At 33.9% G+C, this 22,022-nt stretch overlaps 1 protein-coding gene and 1 pseudogene across 3 annotated transcripts; one reads left to right on the forward strand and one right to left on the reverse strand.

Annotated features, from left to right (window-relative positions):
• Nucleotides 1-1,119: 1,119 nt before the first annotated feature.
• On the reverse strand, nucleotides 1,120-13,222 carry LOC110639677 (AT-rich interactive domain-containing protein 5). 3 transcript variants are annotated; one of them, XM_021790718.2, is made up of 14 exons: nucleotides 12,799-13,222; nucleotides 11,992-12,400; nucleotides 11,730-11,863; nucleotides 11,612-11,651; nucleotides 8,850-8,902; nucleotides 8,512-8,557; nucleotides 7,931-8,023; nucleotides 7,110-7,232; nucleotides 6,947-6,998; nucleotides 6,792-6,858; nucleotides 5,631-5,697; nucleotides 5,454-5,504; nucleotides 4,861-4,953; nucleotides 1,120-1,461 (listed from the first exon to the last, which is right to left on the reverse strand). In XM_021790718.2, the coding sequence occupies exons 2-14, from the start codon at nucleotides 12,397-12,399 to the stop codon at nucleotides 1,357-1,359; spliced, it is 1,332 nt and encodes a 443-aa protein (XP_021646410.2). In that variant the 5' UTR covers nucleotide 12,400; nucleotides 12,799-13,222; the 3' UTR covers nucleotides 1,120-1,356. The 3 variants fall into 3 exon arrangements, with proteins under 3 accessions (XP_021646410.2, XP_057987253.1, XP_057987252.1); XM_058131270.1 differs by having other exon boundaries at nucleotides 7,131-7,232; nucleotides 11,992-12,408; XM_058131269.1 differs by having other exon boundaries at nucleotides 11,992-12,408; nucleotides 12,799-13,221.
• Nucleotides 13,223-17,117: 3,895 nt separating this feature from the next.
• Nucleotides 17,118-21,075, forward strand: LOC110639674 (DEAD-box ATP-dependent RNA helicase 42-like; annotated as a pseudogene).
• The last annotated feature ends 947 nt before the right edge of the window (nucleotides 21,076-22,022 follow it).

Below are 22,022 nucleotides of genomic sequence, written 5' to 3' on the forward strand. Positions count from 1 at the left end.
TATTTGGGGCCCAACTTTCCGCTCGAAAACTATGGGGTATGGAACAATGTCCCTTTTCTAAACGACAGGGAAGCAGAGGTTCCATAACGCTTTTTTATCATGGTTTTATCACTATCTGGGGGAAAAAAATTGAAAAGATTCTCCTCAAATTGAATACTATACCTATTCAGCTTTTAATCGCCTAGTTGTTACACAGAATTCTGATATGAACCCCACCAACCCATATCTTTACTTGACGTGCTCAAGATTGTTTTGACTCCAGAATTTCAAAATTTTGGCTTTTAACGGTACCATAGACTGAATGTGTTGAGTTCTAAATCCGCTGAATATTAGATAAAAGTGATATGATTGGACAATCCTTTCTCATAAGGTGCTTTTATCCATTTTTATAAACATGGCAAAATCGGGTGACAACTGACAAGGGCCATTTCCATTTCTCGCCTGCACTTGTAATTTTAAAGCAACGAGAATCTCAGAGCTCTGCCCTGCAGCACTAAATCTCAGAGCTCTGCCCTGCAGCACTAACTTACCTTTGTTTTTTTTGTGCGCTAAATCATTCCTAAAGAAAGAAAAGTAAGGTTCACTTGATAATGAGCCGTTTAGAGACATCATTACGTGGACTACTTTGGCAAGCTAAGCTCCAAGGCAGTGGTCCGTCAAACTCGCCTCATTGCCTTTTCAAATTAAATATTTATCATTGTATATAAACACTACTATTTTTACAGTCATTGATAGCATCTGAGTCGAGCATCACAAGTCAAGTGAGGCACTCCTACAAGTACCACCGAAATTTTACACCTGATGAGGGGCATCTTAAACCAGTGATCTAAGTTTGGGCTAGTTACCAGCCTGGCATCACACCAAAAAATCACCTTTCCGGTATCTATAGGTTCGACCAACCAAAAAATACTATATCCAAAACAATTAGGTCATTTACTCATTACTATCACCAGCATACCAAAAGAGGCTAACTTTATTTGTCATCAGGTTGCCACTGGACTATATCTTACCAGCTGCTGCTAGTGTTAACAATGAGCCATTAACTAATCAGAAGATATCCTTGCCACCAGATTGCTTCTAACCCGAGCACACACATCCAGGCAAAATTCAGAGGTTGACTTACTCGTAAACTTACACATGCTTCAACTTTAATAATTAAAAGTATCTTCTGAAACTAATATGTAAATTGCAAATAAGATGAATGGCTTCTACAAAGTCTGGTGGTTTGAACTATTTAACAAAGAAACAAATGTCTCACAATGCCCTCATTGCAATTTTGACCTTCTTTCTGTCTCTGCCAACGATTTAAAATGTTTACCCTTGAAGATGTTTATCAGGCTCACAGAAACAAGAAACTCAAGCCGATACTCGGTCAAAAGGAACACGAACATAGAGTCGGCCATGAAGGCTAACAACAGCAGACGTCTGAAGTGGATCAATTCTTGAAGGTAAGCTTATGACCTGACCACCACATCCAACCAAGGTAATTTCAAAGGAGTTTTGCAAGGCTCACAAAAAAGTTAAATAGGTTTGAGGCCACAAGCAACTACAAATACTTTGAAGACATTATAACAAGGAGATAGCATAATCCCATAGCAAATTATTGCTTGATTATGATTATGGCCCTCTAACCATATATCGCAAAAATTAAATGTAAATTTGGCAACAAGATGCTATGCCTAGCAGGGGAAGCAATTAATTTTTCCTTAAAAGACAAATCTTATGCTCTTGGACTTGGCAGCCACAGAAAATATGAACATGAAGAATACTTTTGATTTCTTCAATTAGAGTTAAGAGTAAATTAGGTCCCTGTAGACCCTTATTTTGTGATGAGTATGTGCATTGAGACCGTGGAAAACCCGATGATGAAAAATTGTATGACTGTAAGATATAATTGAAGGCATAGAACTAAATTATTAATTCCGTAACATGATCTTGAAAATAATAATAATAATAATAATAATAATAATAATAATAATAATAATAATAATAATATGCTTTTTGAGAATTTAATTTAATTTAAATAAAATTTATTTTGTTTAAATTTAATATGGGTAGTTATTAAATGGATCTAATTGAGTTTAATTGGGCGTCATGGACCTAAGAAAGTTTAGTTAGGAATTTTAAATAGGGCCCACTTAATTTATTTTTTGAAAATTAAAATAAGAAAATATCTTTTTCTCTATCCCTCTCTTGTACAAACTCTCTCTTCCCCATTAGCCCCACTCTCTTCCTTATTCCCTATTGGTGCCACCCATTTTCCTCTCTTCCTATTGGTTGGAACACCTCACCCATATCCCAGTCTCACTTAATTTCCCAATCTCAGTTGTTTAAGTTATCTGAACCTTATCACCCTAGGACTCCAAATCCTACCACACCTCTTCCTCACTTTCTATTGGTGCCTTACACTTTCCTTCTCTTCCCATTGGTTGAAACACCTCATCCATATTCCAGTCTCACCCAAATTCTGCAATCCTAGTTGTTTAAGTTATCTGAACTTTATCACGCTAAGACTCCAAACCCTATCACACATCTCTCCCAAAACTCTATAAAAAAAAAAAAAAAAAAAAGAGGAAAAAGAGAAAAAAAAAAAAAGGTTGGAGGAGAAGAAAAAAAAATTAAAGAGAAAAATAGCCAAAATTCTTTTAGTTCTTCTTTCTTTCTAGCGATATTTCTTAAAGGTTAATTCTTTTATCTTCTTTTCAAGAACTATGCCATGTAATGTTTAATTCTATGTTCTTTGTTTTTAATTTATTTTATATGTTCATATAGATCGTGTAATCATGTTTAATTTGAAGGGATAAACAATTCTGCACATATTCAGTTTTTGGTCTCTCACGTTTTTATTATTTTTTGTTATTTTCTGAATCTGTAAAAATTTTAAGAAGATTATATTCCTATTTTTCACGAAATTCTATTAATTTTAAGCTTAAGAATAACAAAAAAAGATTTTGTATTTTGTAAGTTATGGCTGTTTGAAATTAGGGTTCCTGTAAAATCCGATTTGCAGAATACCCGACTTGTGGAGCCCATATCTCCCTTGTTTCTTAATATTTTTGTGTAAATCTAGTGTCATAAAATTAATTTCAGAATCTTATGAATCTTTTCCTATTGGTTTTGCATTCATATCTGTTGTGGTTAATAAGTTATGAATTTTACAAAAAAATAGTATGATTCTGTCACTTAGAAAAGTTACGATTTATGTAGACCATTCGGTTAGAGTTTTATTTGATTTATAAATTTTATGATCTTGTATGATATGTAAGCTGTCTTCTGTAATTTTTTTTATGATTTTTAGGCATATCTAACTATTTTTAAAAAATCGGATTTCTTGCTACCGTTAATCTGCCAGAATTTGGAAATTGTATATTTATGCATGTTCTTGTATTTTCTTGGGTTTTAATTGATATTTGATCTATTTTTCTGTGTTCTTTTAATTCAAGAAGTGTTATGAAGTGTTTGAATCATGTTAGAAGACTTAGACCATTAGGTAGTTGTAACTAATTAGGAATCTTAACCGTTTAGGAGACTAGAGTTAGAATCCAATGTAAATTATTATTAATATTTTCTTTATTTCTTTTATTTTATTTAGTTTCTTTATTTTTTATTACAAACAAAATTGGTAAGTAACCCTAAGGTAAGTACTAAAGAGGGCATTTGCGTGGAGCTTATGTGGAGCTAAACGGGAATAAACCAAGGATGTCATTGCCATACTAGAACAGAAGACCATTTTTTAAGAGTAGCTTGCCCCAATGGCAATTGCATTTACCAACAAGTAAGTAGCTCTAAACTCCTCGAATAACCATTGGCATTAAATTGTATTAATAATAGAATTTTTATTTGGTAAATTAAAATTAACTTTGTTTTTAATTTAACTGACTTTTGCATGTAATTAATTTAAATAAATACTTTATAAATTAAAATTAATATTGTTTGTAAATTAAACTAACATTGGCATGTAAAATAAATTTAATTTAACACTTGGTAATCGTAAAATAAATTTGCATGTTAGAAATCTTTATTAGGTTGTGATTATTTGGGCCTTATGTGATATTAGAATAAATTACACATGTACATAATTAACTTAATTCAATTATTCTTAGGGTAACTTAGTGAAAATTAATTAATTAGGTTAAATAGAAACGTAGAGTTATTTGAAATTGAATTTGTTTGTAAATTAAATTCTCAATAATAAATTAATTTTAGTCATCTGATAAATATCATTTAAATAATTAGCAACCCCATAGATAGGAATTACTTGTGCATGAAAATTGTGTGTAAACAATAACCCTTTTGTGAATTACTTGCGTGTGTAGAATTAGAATTGCATTTTTTAGGATGAAGTTTAATAAAGCAATAATAAACAAGACTTTTAGAAACATTAGTAGAGAACTAGCACTCGAATTAACGAGATTAGACCAAGCGTAAAGGGTGCCTAACACTTTCCCCTTACGTACCCACTATCCCGAACCTAGACATTGGGCTATGGTAATGACGGTTGTGGAAATTCTGCAAGGAGTAAGTTGCCATTCATGACCCTCGAAAGAAACACTGAATATAACCCGGTTATTACCCGGGTGGCGACTCCTGTCTATCTATGCCTTCGTGGTCTAAGGAGGTGGTACTTAAGTGAGACCATTGTGACTCCACCGTCTTTCCTGGGTATTATCTGATGTATTTTATATAATTCTAATGGATGATATTTCGCCTCACACCCCCCTCCTACAGTCCCCCATTCCCCTGCAGCTCTCTCTCTCTCTCGCAGCTCTCTCTCTCTCTCTCTCTCTCTCTCTCCCAACCACACCCCCACCCCGCCTCCCCCTTAATTTTTTTTTCCTACCAGGGAAATCAAAGAAATACCTTCTTGAAGGGTGTTATGCCCCAGGGATTGTCAAGCTGCTCAGGTTGACCTGTTATAACCAGGCGTCCAGCAGGATCTGATTGAACTCGCACCTGAATTCACCAAAAAGTAGGGATGACTATAAAAATAGTAATAGACTTTCTAAAATCATCAAGTGATGAGAAAAAAAAAAAGGAGAAAATTTTCAAACTTGAAAAAAGAAACAAAAAGCACATCCTTAAAGCACCTGGTATAACTATAAACTCCAGTTTGTCTTTGAGGCACAAACAAGAACAGCTTTGAATGGTAGCTAACTAAGAAGGAATTCATTTATTTATTATTTTTTGAAATCCTAAATAAATCATATGTATTATTGATACGTTTCATTAAAGATAGACATAAATTCTCTATTTAATCAACCTATAAGTATCCCTTCATGTGTCTATAACTCTATATAACATCATGAGTTATGGTCTGGGAATGGCAATTCAAATCAATCTAAATCAATCTAAAGTGTCTACAGGAAAGAAAAGGCAAAGACGTGGGCCTTCCTTTTGACTGCAATATGGCAAAGAATATCAAAACGAGAGAAAAGTTCAAGAGCAGCGCTCACCTCCTCTCGCAGAAGCCCAGGGACTAGAGCATAAACCTCAAAGCAATCTTTCTGTGCATGGGAACAGTGCAAGTTGTCAGTACTTGAGCAGAAAGAACTTCACAGCTAATACAAATTCCAAAATACAGTCATTATGCCTCGGAGGTATAGCGAGTTAAAAGAAAACAGCACACTTACAGATTCCCGCACATTGATCTTCACCCAATCAGCAGGGGGTCCAACATCAACAATTTCTATATCCAGTCTACCAGGGAAAACAAACAAACAAACATTTAGAATTTGCTTGATCAGGAAATATAAAGGAAAACCCAGTATGATGTCTAGTTTTTTTATTATTATTCTTTCATCGATAATTTGGTTCCTCCACACTAGGGGAGAGCAGTTTTCGGTTTAAACCGAAAAACCGAACCGATCCAAGTCAATTCGGTTCAATCGGTTCGGTTTTAAAATTCAATCGGTTTGGTTCGATTTATAATTTTTTATAATTCCGGTTAATCGGTTCGGTTATTTTCATAAAAAATAAAAAAAAAAAACCGAACCGAACCAAAATTTTATATATATATATATATATATATATATATATATAATCAAGAAAATCAAAGAAAACCGAACCAAACCCTAAGATTTAGGTTTGATCAGTTTAAAATCGAACCGAACCCAATTGAAAATCAAATGCTCAATTTATAAATTTCGGTTTGATCGGTTTAAAACCGAACCGATATTTATCAGTTTGGTTCGGTTCAATTTTCTCTTATTAATCGGTTTGTTTCGATTTTTTAAATTTTTGATTTTTGGTTTTCAATTTTATCGGTTCGGTTCGGAACCGAACCGACCGTTTACACACCCCTACTCCACACGCACACACATGCAGAGGCAGGGGATGCAGATAAGTTGATCAAGTGAACAGTAGGTGATTTACCCTTTCTAGGAATGACTCAATTAACAAGTGCACTGGGTCTTTTTTTCCATTATGCCCTGGACAGAAGGTAAATTGTGTATGCTTTGCACTGATGTTCACTCTTTATGTTGCACTTTACAAAGTTTAACCATGATTACAAGTAAATATTCCTTCATTGAAAAACCAACAAGAACATAAAGAAAGAGCTATATAAAATTTACATAACCGTTCTTATTCATTGAAAGAACATAATGCTGAACTGCCAAAGTGCTAAAGATAAACTTCATTTGGAACAACAGAATCATTCATGAAAGGATCCATAAATACTAGCCTACGGTGTTAAATTTAAATAAAATACATAGGAAAATAAAAGAAAATGTTCTATATGGATATCAAGGAGGGGAAAATAAATCTAGAGGGGAATGATCAGAAATCTTAACTCTTTATCTGTTTCAATATTTGCAGTTATTTCGGAATGCTCCAGGTTAGTCTTCTGTTTATGCAGACCTGAGTCAACAACCATAATTAGAACAAGAGCGTAAATTGGCATCAAAGATATGCTGGCAAAAAAGACTTCTGGTCATGGGGAGTATACCAATGCTTTTTAAGGGTTTTTCACGCCTTGGTGTAGAATTGAGGCTCTTGTCCTGTTTAAGAAAAGATGAAAAGCATTGCCGTACCTCGTTGAATTTCATATATCAAATCTCTCACATGAAGACATGATGATAATGATGATTAGGTTTGAAGTTAGAATAAACCTTAATAATTGGCTCACTAACCTCGCCATATCCAAGAAGACGTTGGGCATGCCAACCCTGCATAGCACGAGCTGCAGCATCCCTTCTTGCCCTACCAGATCCTGGTGCTTGGTAGCCACTCACCTGCACATGAAACTCAGTTACATGAATGAGAAGAACATTAAATACAAATCACACAGCAAATTAAAGTAATAAGGTTTGTTCCCAGCTACTTCAATTCACAAGAATCAGCATACAAACAAAAGTTTAAAAATAATATCTTACCTAATAAGCAGAATGAGGTTAGCAATTGCACAATATATAAATTGCAGCACTTACCATTCTATAAATAAATAAATGGTTTTTACCATTCTATAAATAAATAAATGGTTTTTACCATTCTATAAATTGCAGTTATCCTCAGGGATGCCTAATGGTACACAAACTCGTATCTTCTATCAAATGGGTTACTAAATTTCATATGTTTAAACAACCAATTTGAAACCTGAAACCATCTATGCTGGCGTATTTGTCTAAAAATTCATAACCTAGAACAACTCAAGCTTAAGCACAACTCATTTTTGGAAACAAATTAACTCAATCCAAGCTCTTACCCATATGAGTATTGAGTAGTCATACTCTCCATCTATCTGATCATCCTGTTATTATTAATTATTATCATAAAGGCACTAAAGAACCTTACACATATTCTTTAGTTCTCAATGCTTCCTTATGTCACATACTATTCACATAGCCATAGCATAATAGAAGTTAATGACCTCACATTTAAAAATTTTTGAAGTGCTACAAAACAACTAAAATGATAAGGAATGGAACTGTACCTCCTTTTCTACAACAGAAGGCTGATGCAGGGGTGAACCAGGGAGTTGAAGCTCACCATTTTGCCTCTTATGCTTTTCATATTCCAAAAGTGCCTGCAGTAATGGAAAGGATCAGGAATAGAGGACACAATGAAAGATGAAACAAATGAAGGAAGCCTTTGATGAAAATAATGACTGAAATAATTGGTACTAATATAAATATGACAAACAGATTTCAGGGCAAGTGGGAGCAGATCGGTCTCATTTTTTCTGGAATTCAAATGTCACTGGAGGAGATCCAAGCTCAGTTCCCTTGGAAAGATAAAGAAAAGGAAGTTATGCATCTGCATTAATTTTATACTCTGAGTCAACTATCACTCTCTCTCCCTGGGGAAGGGAAGGAGATAGCTGTAGACATGAGAAGCTCCTTTCTGAATGATGCTTCTGTTATAGATTGCCCAGTCAACATTTTCGATGCCAGAAGAGAACAAAATTGAACCATCGTCTAAGATATATTAACCAATTATGGTCCTACATTACAGTGTTTGAAAATTCAATTGGAATCTCAAAAATTGAGCATTTTCCCAATTGAAAGGCAATACCTTCTCGTAGAATATTCGGAATGTCCAAGAAACTGTTGTGCAGGTTCTGTAAGAAAGAGTTCAAGAATTGAATATTAGTTGGGGTAGCAACCATATTTTCCAACTTCTATGCTGACATTTCAACTGTTTCTGGCCTACAAACATGTAAAATTGATTTGAAGACAAGAAGAGAAAAATTATGATATAGTGTCAGCTGTTTGAAAGCTGAGTTGAGATGTCAGCTTTCAGCAGCCTAAACACCAAATGTTGTAAAGAATGCAACTGACAAATGGCTGGACAACTTCATTCCAAATCTACGATATTACAAGATTGTTAAGGATATCTTTGCTACTCCTTACTTAGGGGGATGGAAAGACTCTCCTACTTGCCGCCACAACTTGGAAGCAGTGACCTACATATACAGGGTAATAAAAGCAGTTCTGTCATATGCGAATGGAAAAATATACATTTAAATCCATGTAAAAAAAGCATTGAAGTACAAATAATTTCATCAAAGCACATGAGCATATTAAGCCAAAACTTCTGACTCAAACCTATTAATCAGATCAATTCCAGATTCTTCTAGATTATTAAAATAAAGTAACAGCAAATAATTAGTAGTTTGCAAGTTATCTTTTATTTCAAATATCAATTTTAAGATCTGGTTAATAGATCAAAGTCCAATGAAGAACCCAAAACTTGCAGCTTTCTGCTCTTATCCTCAGCTGCTTTTTGTCAGCAACAATTATTGAAAACAACAAAAAACACAAAAGTGACCAGATATTTCCTAGTCTGCTTAGGTTACCAGATCTACTGTACTTGTTTGGTTAACCATGTTACTTCAACTTTTGTTGATATACAATGTGGCATTCATTGAACGAAATCCCAAAATTAAGAGGTGTAGAAGGAATAAATTTGGAAGCTAATGGGGAGTCGATTCTTGATTAGGTCTGAAAACATGGTCTACCTATCTAGCATTGGAAGTAAGGAGAATATCTCTCAACCCCTTTCAAACTTTTTCTTTATGCCATTTCTCTGTCCAAGTAAATCTCTATACGCACACACACACTATCAGTCTCTCCTTCCCTACAGATAGAAAAGATCAAAAGATGTTCTCTCCAAAATTTTTTAGCAGCATCAGACATTTTGCATCCATATTTATGTGTCTTGTATTGACACAGGTATTTCAAGGAATCTACAGAATCTGAACTACATTATTCAGCAAATCTCTCTTGTTGAGGTGTGTTATCTAGCACGGAAGTGTACATAAGAAGCAAGCATACAACATTTCAACTATTTCCATGACCAAGGCCTATCTATCTGGATTACTGTTATTGTAGCTACTTTTGAATCAAATCAGTCAGTGCTCTCTGGCTAAGAATAATAAATGAAATTACTAGAGGTAGTCAACTTAACTCAACTAAGCCTTTATCCCAAAAATTTATTGGGGTCAGCTATATGAATTTTCTTTCTCCACTCTAAACGATTTTGGGTTAAATCCTCGGAAATGTGTAATACTTCTAGGTCATGTTGTACTACTCTCCTCCAAGTCAGTTTAGATCTACCCCTTCTTTTCTTTCTATCCTCTAACCCAATATGCTCTACTTGTCTAACTGGAGCCTCCGTATGTCTACGCTTCATATGACCAAACCACCTTAATCTCCATTTTCTCAACTTATACTCAATTAGCACCACTCCTACTTTTTCTCTAATACTCTTATTACGGACTTTATCTAGTCTAATATGGCCACTCATCCATCTTAACATTCTTATCTCCGCAACTCTTATCTTAAACACATACGATTCTTTCATTGCCCAACACTCACTACCATATAACATGGCTGGTTGTATGGCTGCACGGTAAAATTTTCCTTTTAACTTATTAAGAATCTTGCGATTACATAAAACTCTCGTGACATGTCTCCACTTCAACCATCCAACTTTAATCCTATGATTAACATCTTCCTTACATCTCCCATCTACTTAAAGGATTGAGCCGAGATATTTAAAGTGATTACTTTGGGGCAATACCACTCTATCCAAACTAACGCCTTCCCTATCACCAGTTTGGCCTCCACTGAACTTGCAATGCATGTATTCTGTCTTCGTTCTACTTAACTTAAAACCCTTTGACTCTAGAGTACTTCTCCAAATCTCTAGCTTTCTATTGACTCCTTTTCGCATCTCATCTATCAGAAATATATTATCTGTAAACATCATGCACCAAGGGATACTCTCTTATATATGTTTCGTCAATTCATCTAGAACTAATGTAAAAAGGTAAGGGCTTATAGCTAAACCTTGATGTAATCCAACTACGATAGGAAAATCTATTGTGTCCCCTCCCACTGTATGCACAATAGTAGTTGCTTCTTCATACATATCTTTCAACATTTGTATGTACCTAATAAATACCATCTTTTGTTCTAACACTCTCCATAAGACATCTCTTGGAACACTATCATTAGCTTTCTCCAAATCGATTAAAACCATGCGTAGATCTTTCTTCATATCTCTATATTTCTCCATCAAACTTCTAATGAGAAATATCGCTTCCATAGTTGAACGACAGGGTATGAAGCCAAATTGATTGAGAGAGATAGAAGTGTCATAACATAGTCGACGTTCTTTAATTCCCCTGTAATTTGAACAACTCTGTATGTCTCTCTTATTTTTAAAAATATGTACTAAAATATTCCTCCTCTATTTATCAGGCATTTTCTTTGAGTTTAGAATTTTATTAAACCAAGACAATTTAAAATGTAAAAATACCCTGAAATAAACTTTTGACTCCTTTTGGCTAACATATTGAAAAAAGTGCTTATGCAAAAGCAATTCAATACTCGGTGCAAAACCAAACCTAAGGCAAACTAAAATTAAGACTTAAGCAGCAACAGCAATTGTTGACCTCAATGGATTTTCATCCTCATGACTTGATTGTTTCCAGATACCATAACATTGGTAATATAACAAACCAATAATCCATTCATGTACAGGCTTCCAGCAACCAATGCCTAAATTAAGTTACAGAAAGTGGTAGATGCGAGTGATAATGTTAACAGAAATGCAGTACAAAGCATTAAAAAAAAAAGTTCCAAATTGAGAAGGGAAATAAGCATACCACATCATAGCCACCCAGTCTGATAACAGCATTCCATAACCTATTTCACGGAGAAAAATCCCAAAGAGGTTACTTTACAACTACAACCAGGGTAAAACTACAGTTACATGAAACTTACTTAAGGCAGTTTATTGGCTCTCCATAAAACTTAGGGGGCTTGAATTCCAGGGCATTGTCCCTGTAAAAAGTTTCCACCTCCCTCATGAACGCCGCTCTCTCCTCTGGGGTGCCTGATTCATCAGCCTCTCCCATCTGCCATTCAAAAAGTATTATACGATTTTGTTGGAATAATTTTGTTGGAATAATTCTTTTACTTCAAAGATTCACTGCAATGGATAAAAAGAGAATTTCCCCCTTTTATATGCGTTTCAGTAAATTACCTCAACATCAGTCCACACACTCTTGGACTTAGAAACACTCTCATTCTTTGGTCTAGGAGCCGAATACTTCCTCTGAGGAGGGGGAGTAACAGTTTCCGGCTGGTTATGAACATTGGTAGCATCTACGTTGATTTTCTTTTCAGGCAATTTATTACTAACAGCATCATTGACATTGGCATTGGCATCAAGAGCATTTTTGTTATCGGGTTCAACTTGATTCTCACTCATAGGAACATCAGTTGGCAATGTGTCAGTCTTATCCTCGGCAGATGTTTTCCCATTTTCACTGGCATTTTGATTCTCCAGCTTGTCAGTTGATACTTCCTCCTGAACACTGGCATCAACAAGGTTGACATCAGAGCCACCCGCCAAATTTTGATCTTGACTCGGCATTTCAGTATCTTCCATTCTGTAGTACTATCATATTAGACCAATAAATAAGGGTTCATTGGAGAGGAATAAAATATATGCATAATTCATAAAAGGAATTTTTTTTTCTTAAAAAAAATTCCAGAAAAGGGAGGGAATGGAAAAAAATTTCTTCAATAACAGATTCTCTACTTAAGAAACAAAACCCTAACGATCAGTTCGTTTAGAGGGAATGTGTTTTCAAAAGTTTATTACTTTCTAAGGCACAATTTTTGCTTCTCTTTTTCTCGACTTTCAAACAGTAGAAATTATAAGGGGAAAAAGGAGTTTTATTTATTTATTTATTTTTGCCAAGGGCAGATTAAAAAAAAAAAAAAGTTTACCTAACTATTTGGGAATTATTAGTGAAAAATAAAAGGAAAGAGATAAAAAGGATACCTGTAAAAGAGAGATTGTAGAGAGGCGAGGTGGTGAAGAAAAGGAAGGAGAAGAGGTCGAACAGTGTCGTGTTAGGGTTAGGTTAGGTGCAGAGGTTGGACAATGCAGGTAAAGGAAAGAGGTCAGGGAGGGATATAAAGAGAGCTGCGAAATCTACTAATTCTTATCCAGCAAACATAGAAAGCAACGTTCATGACAGGTAGAAGGTACAGGTGGATTGCCAAAATTTTATTCAAAAAGAGAAGAAAAAGGAAAGTTGAAACCCGGCGGTGGTGGTGCTGGTGGTGGTTGTGGAACTGGAGCGTGTTCGAGATAACAAGGGCAAAAATGAAAATTGGCAAAGCAAGCCCACGGCGGACTGACTCTGCCTCTCTGCTTTCGGAGTTCCAATTGATGTTTGACTCCACAGGGATGAACACCTGGACGATTAAATTAATTCTTGATTTTGTTAGTTTGTGTGGTTACTTTACAAAATATTTATATTTTATACAATTTATTAATTTTATATAAAATGGTTAAATTAATAAAAAAAATAATACTAATGTAATTTATTAAATAAAATATTAAAATATTAAATTTTATAAAGTTTAATTTTTTGGATATGTAATTTTATTTTATTTAAAATAAAATAATATATATTAAAATTTATTAAAAAAATGATTTCATTATTACTTTTAAAACAGTAAAATCTTAAATTTAAATCTTAATTGTATCTAATTATGCCAAAAATATTAAAAATTAAATGTTCTTCTATATATTACCTTATTAACTTTTACCCTTGTATATATTTGTTAATTCTCTTATTTTTATTTTTATTTTTTATTATTCTTACCTTTTAACTTTAAAATTTTCATAAGTCTAGAATTTTTAATTTAAATATTCTAGTTAAATTTTATTAATAAAAAATATTAATATTTTAATAAATTTAATTTTTAAAAGAAAATAAATTTAACTTTATTTTAATATTTTTCAATTGTGAGAACTTTCATTTTATTAAAAAATTATTCTTAAACTGGATTTTTTTTCATTGTCTAACAAAGTTAATATACGTTTTCAACGTTTTATCTGAATTTAATTTATTATAAATATAAAACATAAAGAATATAATATGATCCATTTATTTTATTTAAATTTCATATATTTATATCTTATCTTAAATATATAATAATGAAGTGAATTTAGATAAAAATAAAAATTTCAGTATTTCCAATGTTAACTTCTTCCTTTTATTGTTTTTTTTTTTTTAATAAACACTTATATTTATGTATGTTTTAAATAAATTTGAGTTTTTCTACACACAGGTTTATATTACAAATTTGAGTTTTTTCTTCACATTTATATCACAAGTGTGAGGTTCTCTCTCAATATTGGTTACTACTACCGAAATATACATATATATATATATATATATATATATATATATATAATAAAATTTTCATTATTAAATTAATTATTGTCTAAAATTTTTGCCTAAATAACTTTGTTTAAATATTTTTTAATATTAACTATTTAAATTAATTTATGGTGAAATTATTTAAAAAATATAATATTTTATTTTTTTACATAAACAAATGGTAATTTATGTGATTACTTTATTTAAAATATAGTAACATTATTTTATTTATAAAAATAATTTAAAATTTATTGATCCAATCAATCAAATAAATTGAGTGATGTTAAATTACTATTTTGATTATTTTAACATTTAATTCACTGACCAAGTTATTGTATATATTCTATTTTTTATTTGACTTTAGCTAATATTTTTAATTATTCTTACTGTTAAAATTTCGATATAATTCTATATTTATGCATATGAATATAGTTATTTAACAAAAATAGCAAAAATAATTCAATGTAAAAAAGCAAATAAAAATGAAATGAGAAAAAAAAAATCGCTAACCTTTTACAGTGAAGACTTGAAAGGTAGCTTTCAACCTTTTAGAAAAAAAAAAAATTACATTAACTATATAAAAGAGCATAAATTTTGCATTTTGGTGACTTCATGTAGAGAATGTAGGTTGGTTTATATTAATAGACTATAATATAATATTAATTTTTATTTAATTCATAATATATGCCAGTTTAACTCTTTTTTTTAATTAATTTATTTTAATTTTACTTAATAGAGTTAAATAAGTAAAATAATAATTAAAAAATAAGATTTGTGAATCAAGACTAAAAATAATAATTGAAATAAGCAATAATAATAATAGAGCAAACTAAAAGAGGATTTAAGAGTAATTAGAAGAAAAAAAAATATTTGGTAAGAAGAAAAAGGTTCAGTGTGTGTCAAATGAAAGAAAGTAGCAACTATTTATAGGTGAATAAATAAAAAAATTCAGATCATATTTAATTAGGTCATTAAATTATTATTAATTTAAAAATTTTAATGTTTCTATTTAATAATAATAATAATAATAATATAATTCTTATCTTTTTATGATTTAATGGAATATTAAACGTCCTGGATAAATATTAAAAATAATTATAGTTATTGTATTTAAAAATATTATACTGAATGATTTATTTTTTCTTCAAAATAAATATAAGTTTTGATTTAGTAATTAAATAACGTGATAATAAATGGTAATTATATTTAGTAATTATATATTACAATTGTTTAGAAAGTGCAGAGAAAATTTAAGGTTGCCTTTTTTATTTAAAATAAAAACAATAAATATATTACTTATTTAAAAAATTTTAATCATTAATTTCTCATAAAAATTTAAATATTCTTAATATTTTTTTCTGATTTAGAGTAAATATTTTAAAGAAAATTAAACTTTTAGTCATAATAATAAACTGGAAAGTTATGGTAATATTTATTAAATTTTGAAATTATACTTATTGATTAGCAAATTAGTAGTAATTAAATACTAAATTTAATTATAATAAATATATTTAAAAATATTCTACTAATTAATTTTGATTTTTCTTTAAAGGTGGATATTAATTTTCTTTTACAGTAAATGTGAGCCTTGATAATTTTTTAAAGGAAAAATTACAATTTAAAATGTCACTTGTTAATATTTTTCTACTTTATATATTTATATCTTCCCATCATTGGGTTTTGTTTTTTTTTTCCTTTGCGAGATTTTATTTATTTTTTCAATATTTGAATACACAATGTTGGTTGGAAATTTTTAATTTTTAGATATGCATAATGATTTTCCATCAATAAAACTCGGTAATGCAACTTATTTGGTGGTTTAATCTTTTCTATAGGCCACCTAAGTAATAAGTCCCAAAAGAATAATATTATAAAAAGTTTTTTTATTGTTCAAAATGAAAAAAGATCAATTAATATTTGAAAGGTTATTTTATTATATTTATATTATTTCTAAACAGAAAATTTTAATTATTTATATTTATATTTTTTTCTTATAAAAATATTATGTTATATTTATTTTATTATTATTATTATTATTATTAATAAACTATTAAATTTTATAAAAATAAAAATAAAAATGAATTTCCTTTAAATATACATGGGCTTGGACTGAATGATTATCGGGCAGCTTGCCTCAAAGGCCCAAAGGGCCTCAAAGAATTTAATCCCATCCAACATTAACACATTGCCTGCTCTTCGTTAGCATCGTCCAAATCACCGCGTCTTCCTCCCCAGGTCCTTCTCTTCTTCCTCCATGCATGCGCGAGATACTCACAGTATCCTTATTGATTCTTTTGTTTGTTCGTTTTTTGGGTGGGCTTTTTCCTGTTTGAATTTGCACAGTGAAGATTGAGCTCAAAAGCATTCTATGAAGATTACTATCTTTTTTTACTCTGGTAGCGTTATTGTATTTTGAAGTCTATTCCTGATTCAATTTTCTCTTAATTAGTATCTAGTGAGGCTCCGATTATTTTGAAATTTTAATATTGCATTGGGTTCTGGAGAGCATTGTCGCAATCCTTATTACTCAATGCTAATACTTTTGCTCACAACTGTGAGACTGATTTGAAGCCTAAACCCAACTCTTTAGTCAATTCTGTTCCCTGCTAAACATTATACGTCACTGTTTCTGTAGGAAGTGCAGAAAGGCAAGCAGCAAGCAGCCCTCTTTTAAGTTGAAGTACGCAAATACCAAAACGTTAGGTTTTCTGCTAGCGTGTTGAAGGATTGCAAGGTTTAAGGTGCGATTCGTTTTGTAAAATTTGATGTCCATGGAGTTTGGCTCAATAAACCGAATTGTTGAAGCGTGGTTTTCTATTAAATTTGAATCAGGTTCAACGGCTTATAGATGCATCGCATAAGGTCTTAGGAGAATAGGAAATCCATGAATTTTAGAGTATTCTGTGTATTCTTTCCTACAACATAAATCAGCCGGTTCTGGTCTTTTTTATTTACCCAGCAATATGCGAGGAAGGAAGATTCGGAAAGGAAGGATGAGGATTCCAAGAGGAGCCACTGTGATCGAGAAAGGGAGCGTGATAAGGAGAGAAATGGAGAGAGGCATCGGGACAGAGAGAAGAGGGACCGTGAAAGCCGTTGTTCTGAAAGAGAGAAGAGTAATGATTCTGATAACAAGTTTGAGAGAGAGCGGGACAAGGAAAAGCATAGGGACAGGGACAAGGATAAAAGGTGCAGAGATAGTGAAAGAGAAAGACCCAAGGATAGGAAAAGAGATAGAGACAGGGAAGATCGGGACCGAGAAAGGGAGGAGAAAAGGGAGAGGGCAAGAGAGAAACAGAGAGAGAGGGAGAGGGAAAGATACAAAGACAGAGATAAGAGGGACCGTGACAGAGAAGAAGGTGAGCGGGAGAGAGAGAAGGAGAGAAGGGAACGTGACGGAGAAGTGGAGAGGGAGAGGCAGAGGGAGGGGAAAAGAGACAGGGAAAAGAAAAGGGAGGGAAAAAGGGAGAGTAGGAAAAGGGAAAAGGAGAAGCGTAGAGAATTCGGCAGTGATGATGATAGTGGTGATGATTCCAGGGAGCATGATAGGAAGCGATGGAGGAGGGATGATGACGAGTACAGGGGGAGATCACGTGAACAAAGCACTGGCGGCACGTCAAGCAGGCACAGGGAGCACAGTGAAGGGAGCCCAAGGAAAAGGAGGAGCGAGGAGCGAGGGCCGAGGATGACTCGGATAGGAAAGAGACAAACTCGAGAGGAGGAATTAGAGGATGAACAGAAGAGATTGGATGAAGAAATGGAAAAGAGGAGAAGAAGAGTTCAGGAGTGGCAAGAGTTGAGGAGGAAAAAGGAAGAATCCTATGGACAAAAGCATGGGGAAGTAGCCAATATAGATGAACCCAAGACAGGTAAAACTTGGACCCTTGAAGGAGAATCTGATGATGAAGAAGCACCTCCCACAGGGAAATCACAGACAAACATGGACCCGGATGAAAATTTAAAGCCTGATAAAGATGTTGGAGATGTAACGTGGTAGAATTTGAAAATGGGACAGCTGCTTCAGAGAATGGTGGTGATGGTGTTGCGGGGGATGAGGGAATTGATCCATTAGATGCTTTCATGAATTCCATGGTCTTACCTGAATTTGAAATGCAGTGATTACTCAAACTGTTCATGATAATAAAGTGGAATTAAAGAAGAAAGACAAAAAAGAGGAAGGAAGCCATGGAGAACAGCTGAAGAAAGGCTTTAATAAATCTCTGGGGAGAATAATTCCTGGTGAAGATTCTGATTCAGATTATGGGGAACTTGAGAATCGTGAAGATCCTTTAGATGATGAAGATGATGATGAGTTCATGAAGAGGGTGAAGAAGACGAAAGCCAAGAAGCTCTCTGTTGTTGATCACTCAAAGATTGATTACAAACCTTTCTGGAAAAATTTCTATATCGACGTGAAGGAAATATCGAGGATGGCTCCTGAAGAGGTTGCTGCTTATAGGAAACAGTTAGAATTGAAAATACATGGAAAGGATGTTCCAAAACCAGTTAAAACATGGCACCAAACTGGACTTGCAAGTAAAATATTGGAGACGATAAAGAAGTTTAATTATGAGAGGCCAATGCCGAGTCAAGCTCAGGCACTGCCAATAATTATGAGTGGCAGAGACTGTATAGGCATTGTAAAAACGGGCTCTGGAAAAACCCTCGCGTTTGTGCTGCCATTGCTGAGACATATCAAGGACCAGCCACCTGTGGAAACTGGAGATGGGCCAATTGGGCTTATAATGGCACCTACGAGGGAGCTTGTTCAGCAGATCCACAGTGATATAAAGAAGTTTGCCAAGATTCTGGCAATTAGATGTGTGCCCGTGTATGGAGGCTCTGGTGTTGCTCAACAGATAAGTGAATTAAAGCGGGGCACTGAGATTGTTGTCTGCACTCCAGGTAGCATGATCGACATACTTTGCACGAGCGGGGGCAAAATTACAAATCTGCGGAGAGTCACTTATCTAGTTATGGATGAAGCTGACCGGATGTTTGACATGGGCTTTGAACCTCAAATTACTAGAATTGTCTAGAATATTCACCCAAATCGTCAAACTGTACTATTTTCAGCTACTTTTCCTCGGCAGGTTGAGATTTTGGCTCTAAAGTATTGAAAAAGCCTGTGGAAATCCAGGTTGGTGGGAGGAGTGTGGCGAATGAGGACATAACTCAGTTAGTTGAGGTAAGGCCAGAAAGTGAAAGGTTCTTGAGACTCCTAGTACTACTTGGTCAACTGTATGAGAAAGGAAAAATTTTGATATTCGTCCAATCACAGGAGAAATGTGATGCTCTGTTCAGGGATTTGCTCAAGCATGGTTATCCTTGCCTTTCGCTGCCTGGGGCTAAGGATCAAACAGATCGTGAATCTACCATTTCTGATTTCAAGAGCAATTTGTTGATTGCCACAAGTGTTGCAGCCAGAGGTTTAGATGTGAAGGAGCTTGAAATTGTGGTCATTTTTGATGTCCCAAACCATTATGAGGATTATGTTCACCGTGTTGGTCGAACAGGCCGAGCTGGTTGCAAAGGCTGTGCCATCATATTTATTTTCGAGGAGAATGCAAGATATGCACCAGATCTTGTAAAAGCATTGGAAGTCTCTGAGCAAGTTGTTCCAGAGGGCCTGAAAGCTCTTGCTGATGGTTTTATGGCAAAAGTTAATCAGGGGCTTGACCAAGCCCATGGAACTGGTTATGGTGGAAGTGGTTTTAAATTCAGTGAAGAGGAGGATGAAAAGAGGATAGCAGCAAAGAAAGCACAAGCAAAAGAATATGGCTTTGAGGAAGACAAGTCAGATTCGGAAGATGAAGATGAAGGGGTTTGTGAGGCAGATGGTGACATCTCACGCCAGGCTGCCTTTGCTCAGCAGTTAGCTGCTATTGCTGCTGCCTCCAAAGGCATTTCATCTCAATACCAAGTCCTATCTCAGCTGCTCAATTGCTTCCTGCTGGTGGATTACCAGTTTCTTTGCCAGGTGTCATGGGCCTTGCAATTCCATGTGCAGCTACGGTTGTGCCTGGGCCTGGACTACCTGTTGTTGGTAATGATAACACAGTTAAGGCAATTGCAGCTGCCATCAACTTGCAGCATAACCTTGCAAAAATCCAAGCTGATTCAATGCCAGAACATTATGAAGCAGAGCTGGAGATAAATGATTTCCCGCAAAATGCTAGGTGGAAGGTTACTCACAAGGAGACATTCTGAATGGACTGGTGCTGCTATTACTACCAGGGCACAGTATTTCCCACCTGGCCGGATTCCAGGACCAGGAGAACGTAAGCTCTACTTGTTTATTGAGGAACCTAGTGAAATGTCTGTTAAGAAAGCTAAAACAGAACTAAAACGTGTTTTGGAAGACATCACAAACCAGGCATTATCACTTTCTGGTGAAGCTTAACCAGGGAGATACTCTGTTATTTAAGTGCAAGTTATCACAATTTCTATGTCAGACATGAATTGAATCTCTTGTTAAATATTTCCTCGCCTTTTACACATCCAGATGCTTAAGTCATTTTGGTTTTGAAAACTTTGAAAATAGCAAAATGCCTTTCTTTCTTTCTAAAATGCTTCTTGTAGATTATTCTCTACCTTTCCCCCCATGTTTTGTTCTTGGAGCATTACATGACACAAAACTTACAATGAACCTTAGAACTGATTTTTGTTGAGAAGATTCTTTTTCCCCCTTATTTTATATATTTGTGTTTTTCATGGTGCAAACCACATCCTATTAGCAAATGTGATGAGAAGATTGTCTACATCTGACCATCCTTGGGGCCTTTAAGGGAGAGTGTGTTTGGTGTTAGATTTTCATCTCTCCTCGCCTTATTCTTATATATGTATATAGTAGCTTCTCAAATTTGTTGTGCATATGTTAAATAGTTGTCCATTTCAATTTGTTTCTTTCTTCCCCTCCTAATTTCTTCCTTTTCTCCTTTTTTTTTTTTTTTGGGTTTGTTCTTTTCCTATGGATCAAGGGATGATTAAGCCTATGCCTGCATGTCCAAAATAGTTTCTGCTCATTGCCTTTGCCTTTGCGATCGTGGCTGTTGAAGAGAATGGATCTGGTGTGATGCTTTGCCATTTCAGTCCTTATTGATTAACATAATGGATGGTTTCAGAACTCCATTTTACTGTATTTGTCTTATTTCCTTGTGGATCTGATAAATTATTTTATATTTTGGCCGGTGTGTTTGGAAAAAGTTCCAAAAGATGCATTTTGCCTTTTAAAAGTGTCTTCGGATTGCAATTTGAGCAGGATATATAACAGTGACATAAGTTACCATTTGTTGGTTTTGCATTGCAGGGGTGTGCTTGTAATTATATTGGCGCATGCCTGGATGCTTTTGAATGTAATAATAATAGTTATTATTCGTGGTTTCGCTGGGAGTTGAATAGTTGTTATGAGGGTGCTATTATGTTGCCTTTCAATATGCTCTTACACAATTTGGTATGGGGAAGCGAAGTTTTTTTTGTTCTGTAACCAATATTTTTTTTTTTAAAAGAAATTACATAAAAAACTTTTAATCACTGACCTCTATTCAATTGTTGAGGCCTTATGTGAGATTGTGATCAGGGGTTTAATTAAAATATGTTAAATTTAATTTTAAATATTATCCTTAGTATATTTTAGAAGTTGCTTATGTTCTAAAAGAAAAAAAAAAAGTTGTCTTAATTAACAGCAGTACCGATGGAGTTTGTCCAATTGGTTGCGTTGATGATCATAACTCGAAAACTGGGTTTCTTTTGTTGTTTCGTGTCTTTTTTTTTTTTTTGGATTTGCAACGCAATTTTGTTTTTTAGCTGGCCATTTGACCCTGCGAGCCAA

This window comes from Hevea brasiliensis, chromosome 12, assembly GCF_030052815.1.
Source record: "Hevea brasiliensis isolate MT/VB/25A 57/8 chromosome 12, ASM3005281v1, whole genome shotgun sequence".
NCBI lineage: Eukaryota > Viridiplantae > Streptophyta > Magnoliopsida > Malpighiales > Euphorbiaceae > Hevea > Hevea brasiliensis.

Bases quoted from the DNA above. Each gene is read 5' to 3' on its own strand.
- LOC110639677 (XM_021790718.2), bottom strand. From the start codon at position 12,399: ATGGAAGATACTGAAATGCCGAGTCAAGATCAAAATTTGGCGGGTGGC. The intron at 11,864-11,991 runs GTAATTTACTGA...TTTGAATGGCAG, and splicing joins GTGTGTGGACTGATGTTGAG to ATGGGAGAGGCTGATGAATC. The intron at 5,698-6,791 runs GTTAAGATTTCT...TTTCCCTGGTAG, and splicing joins AATATTGAAACAGATAAAGA to ACTGGATATAGAAATTGTTG.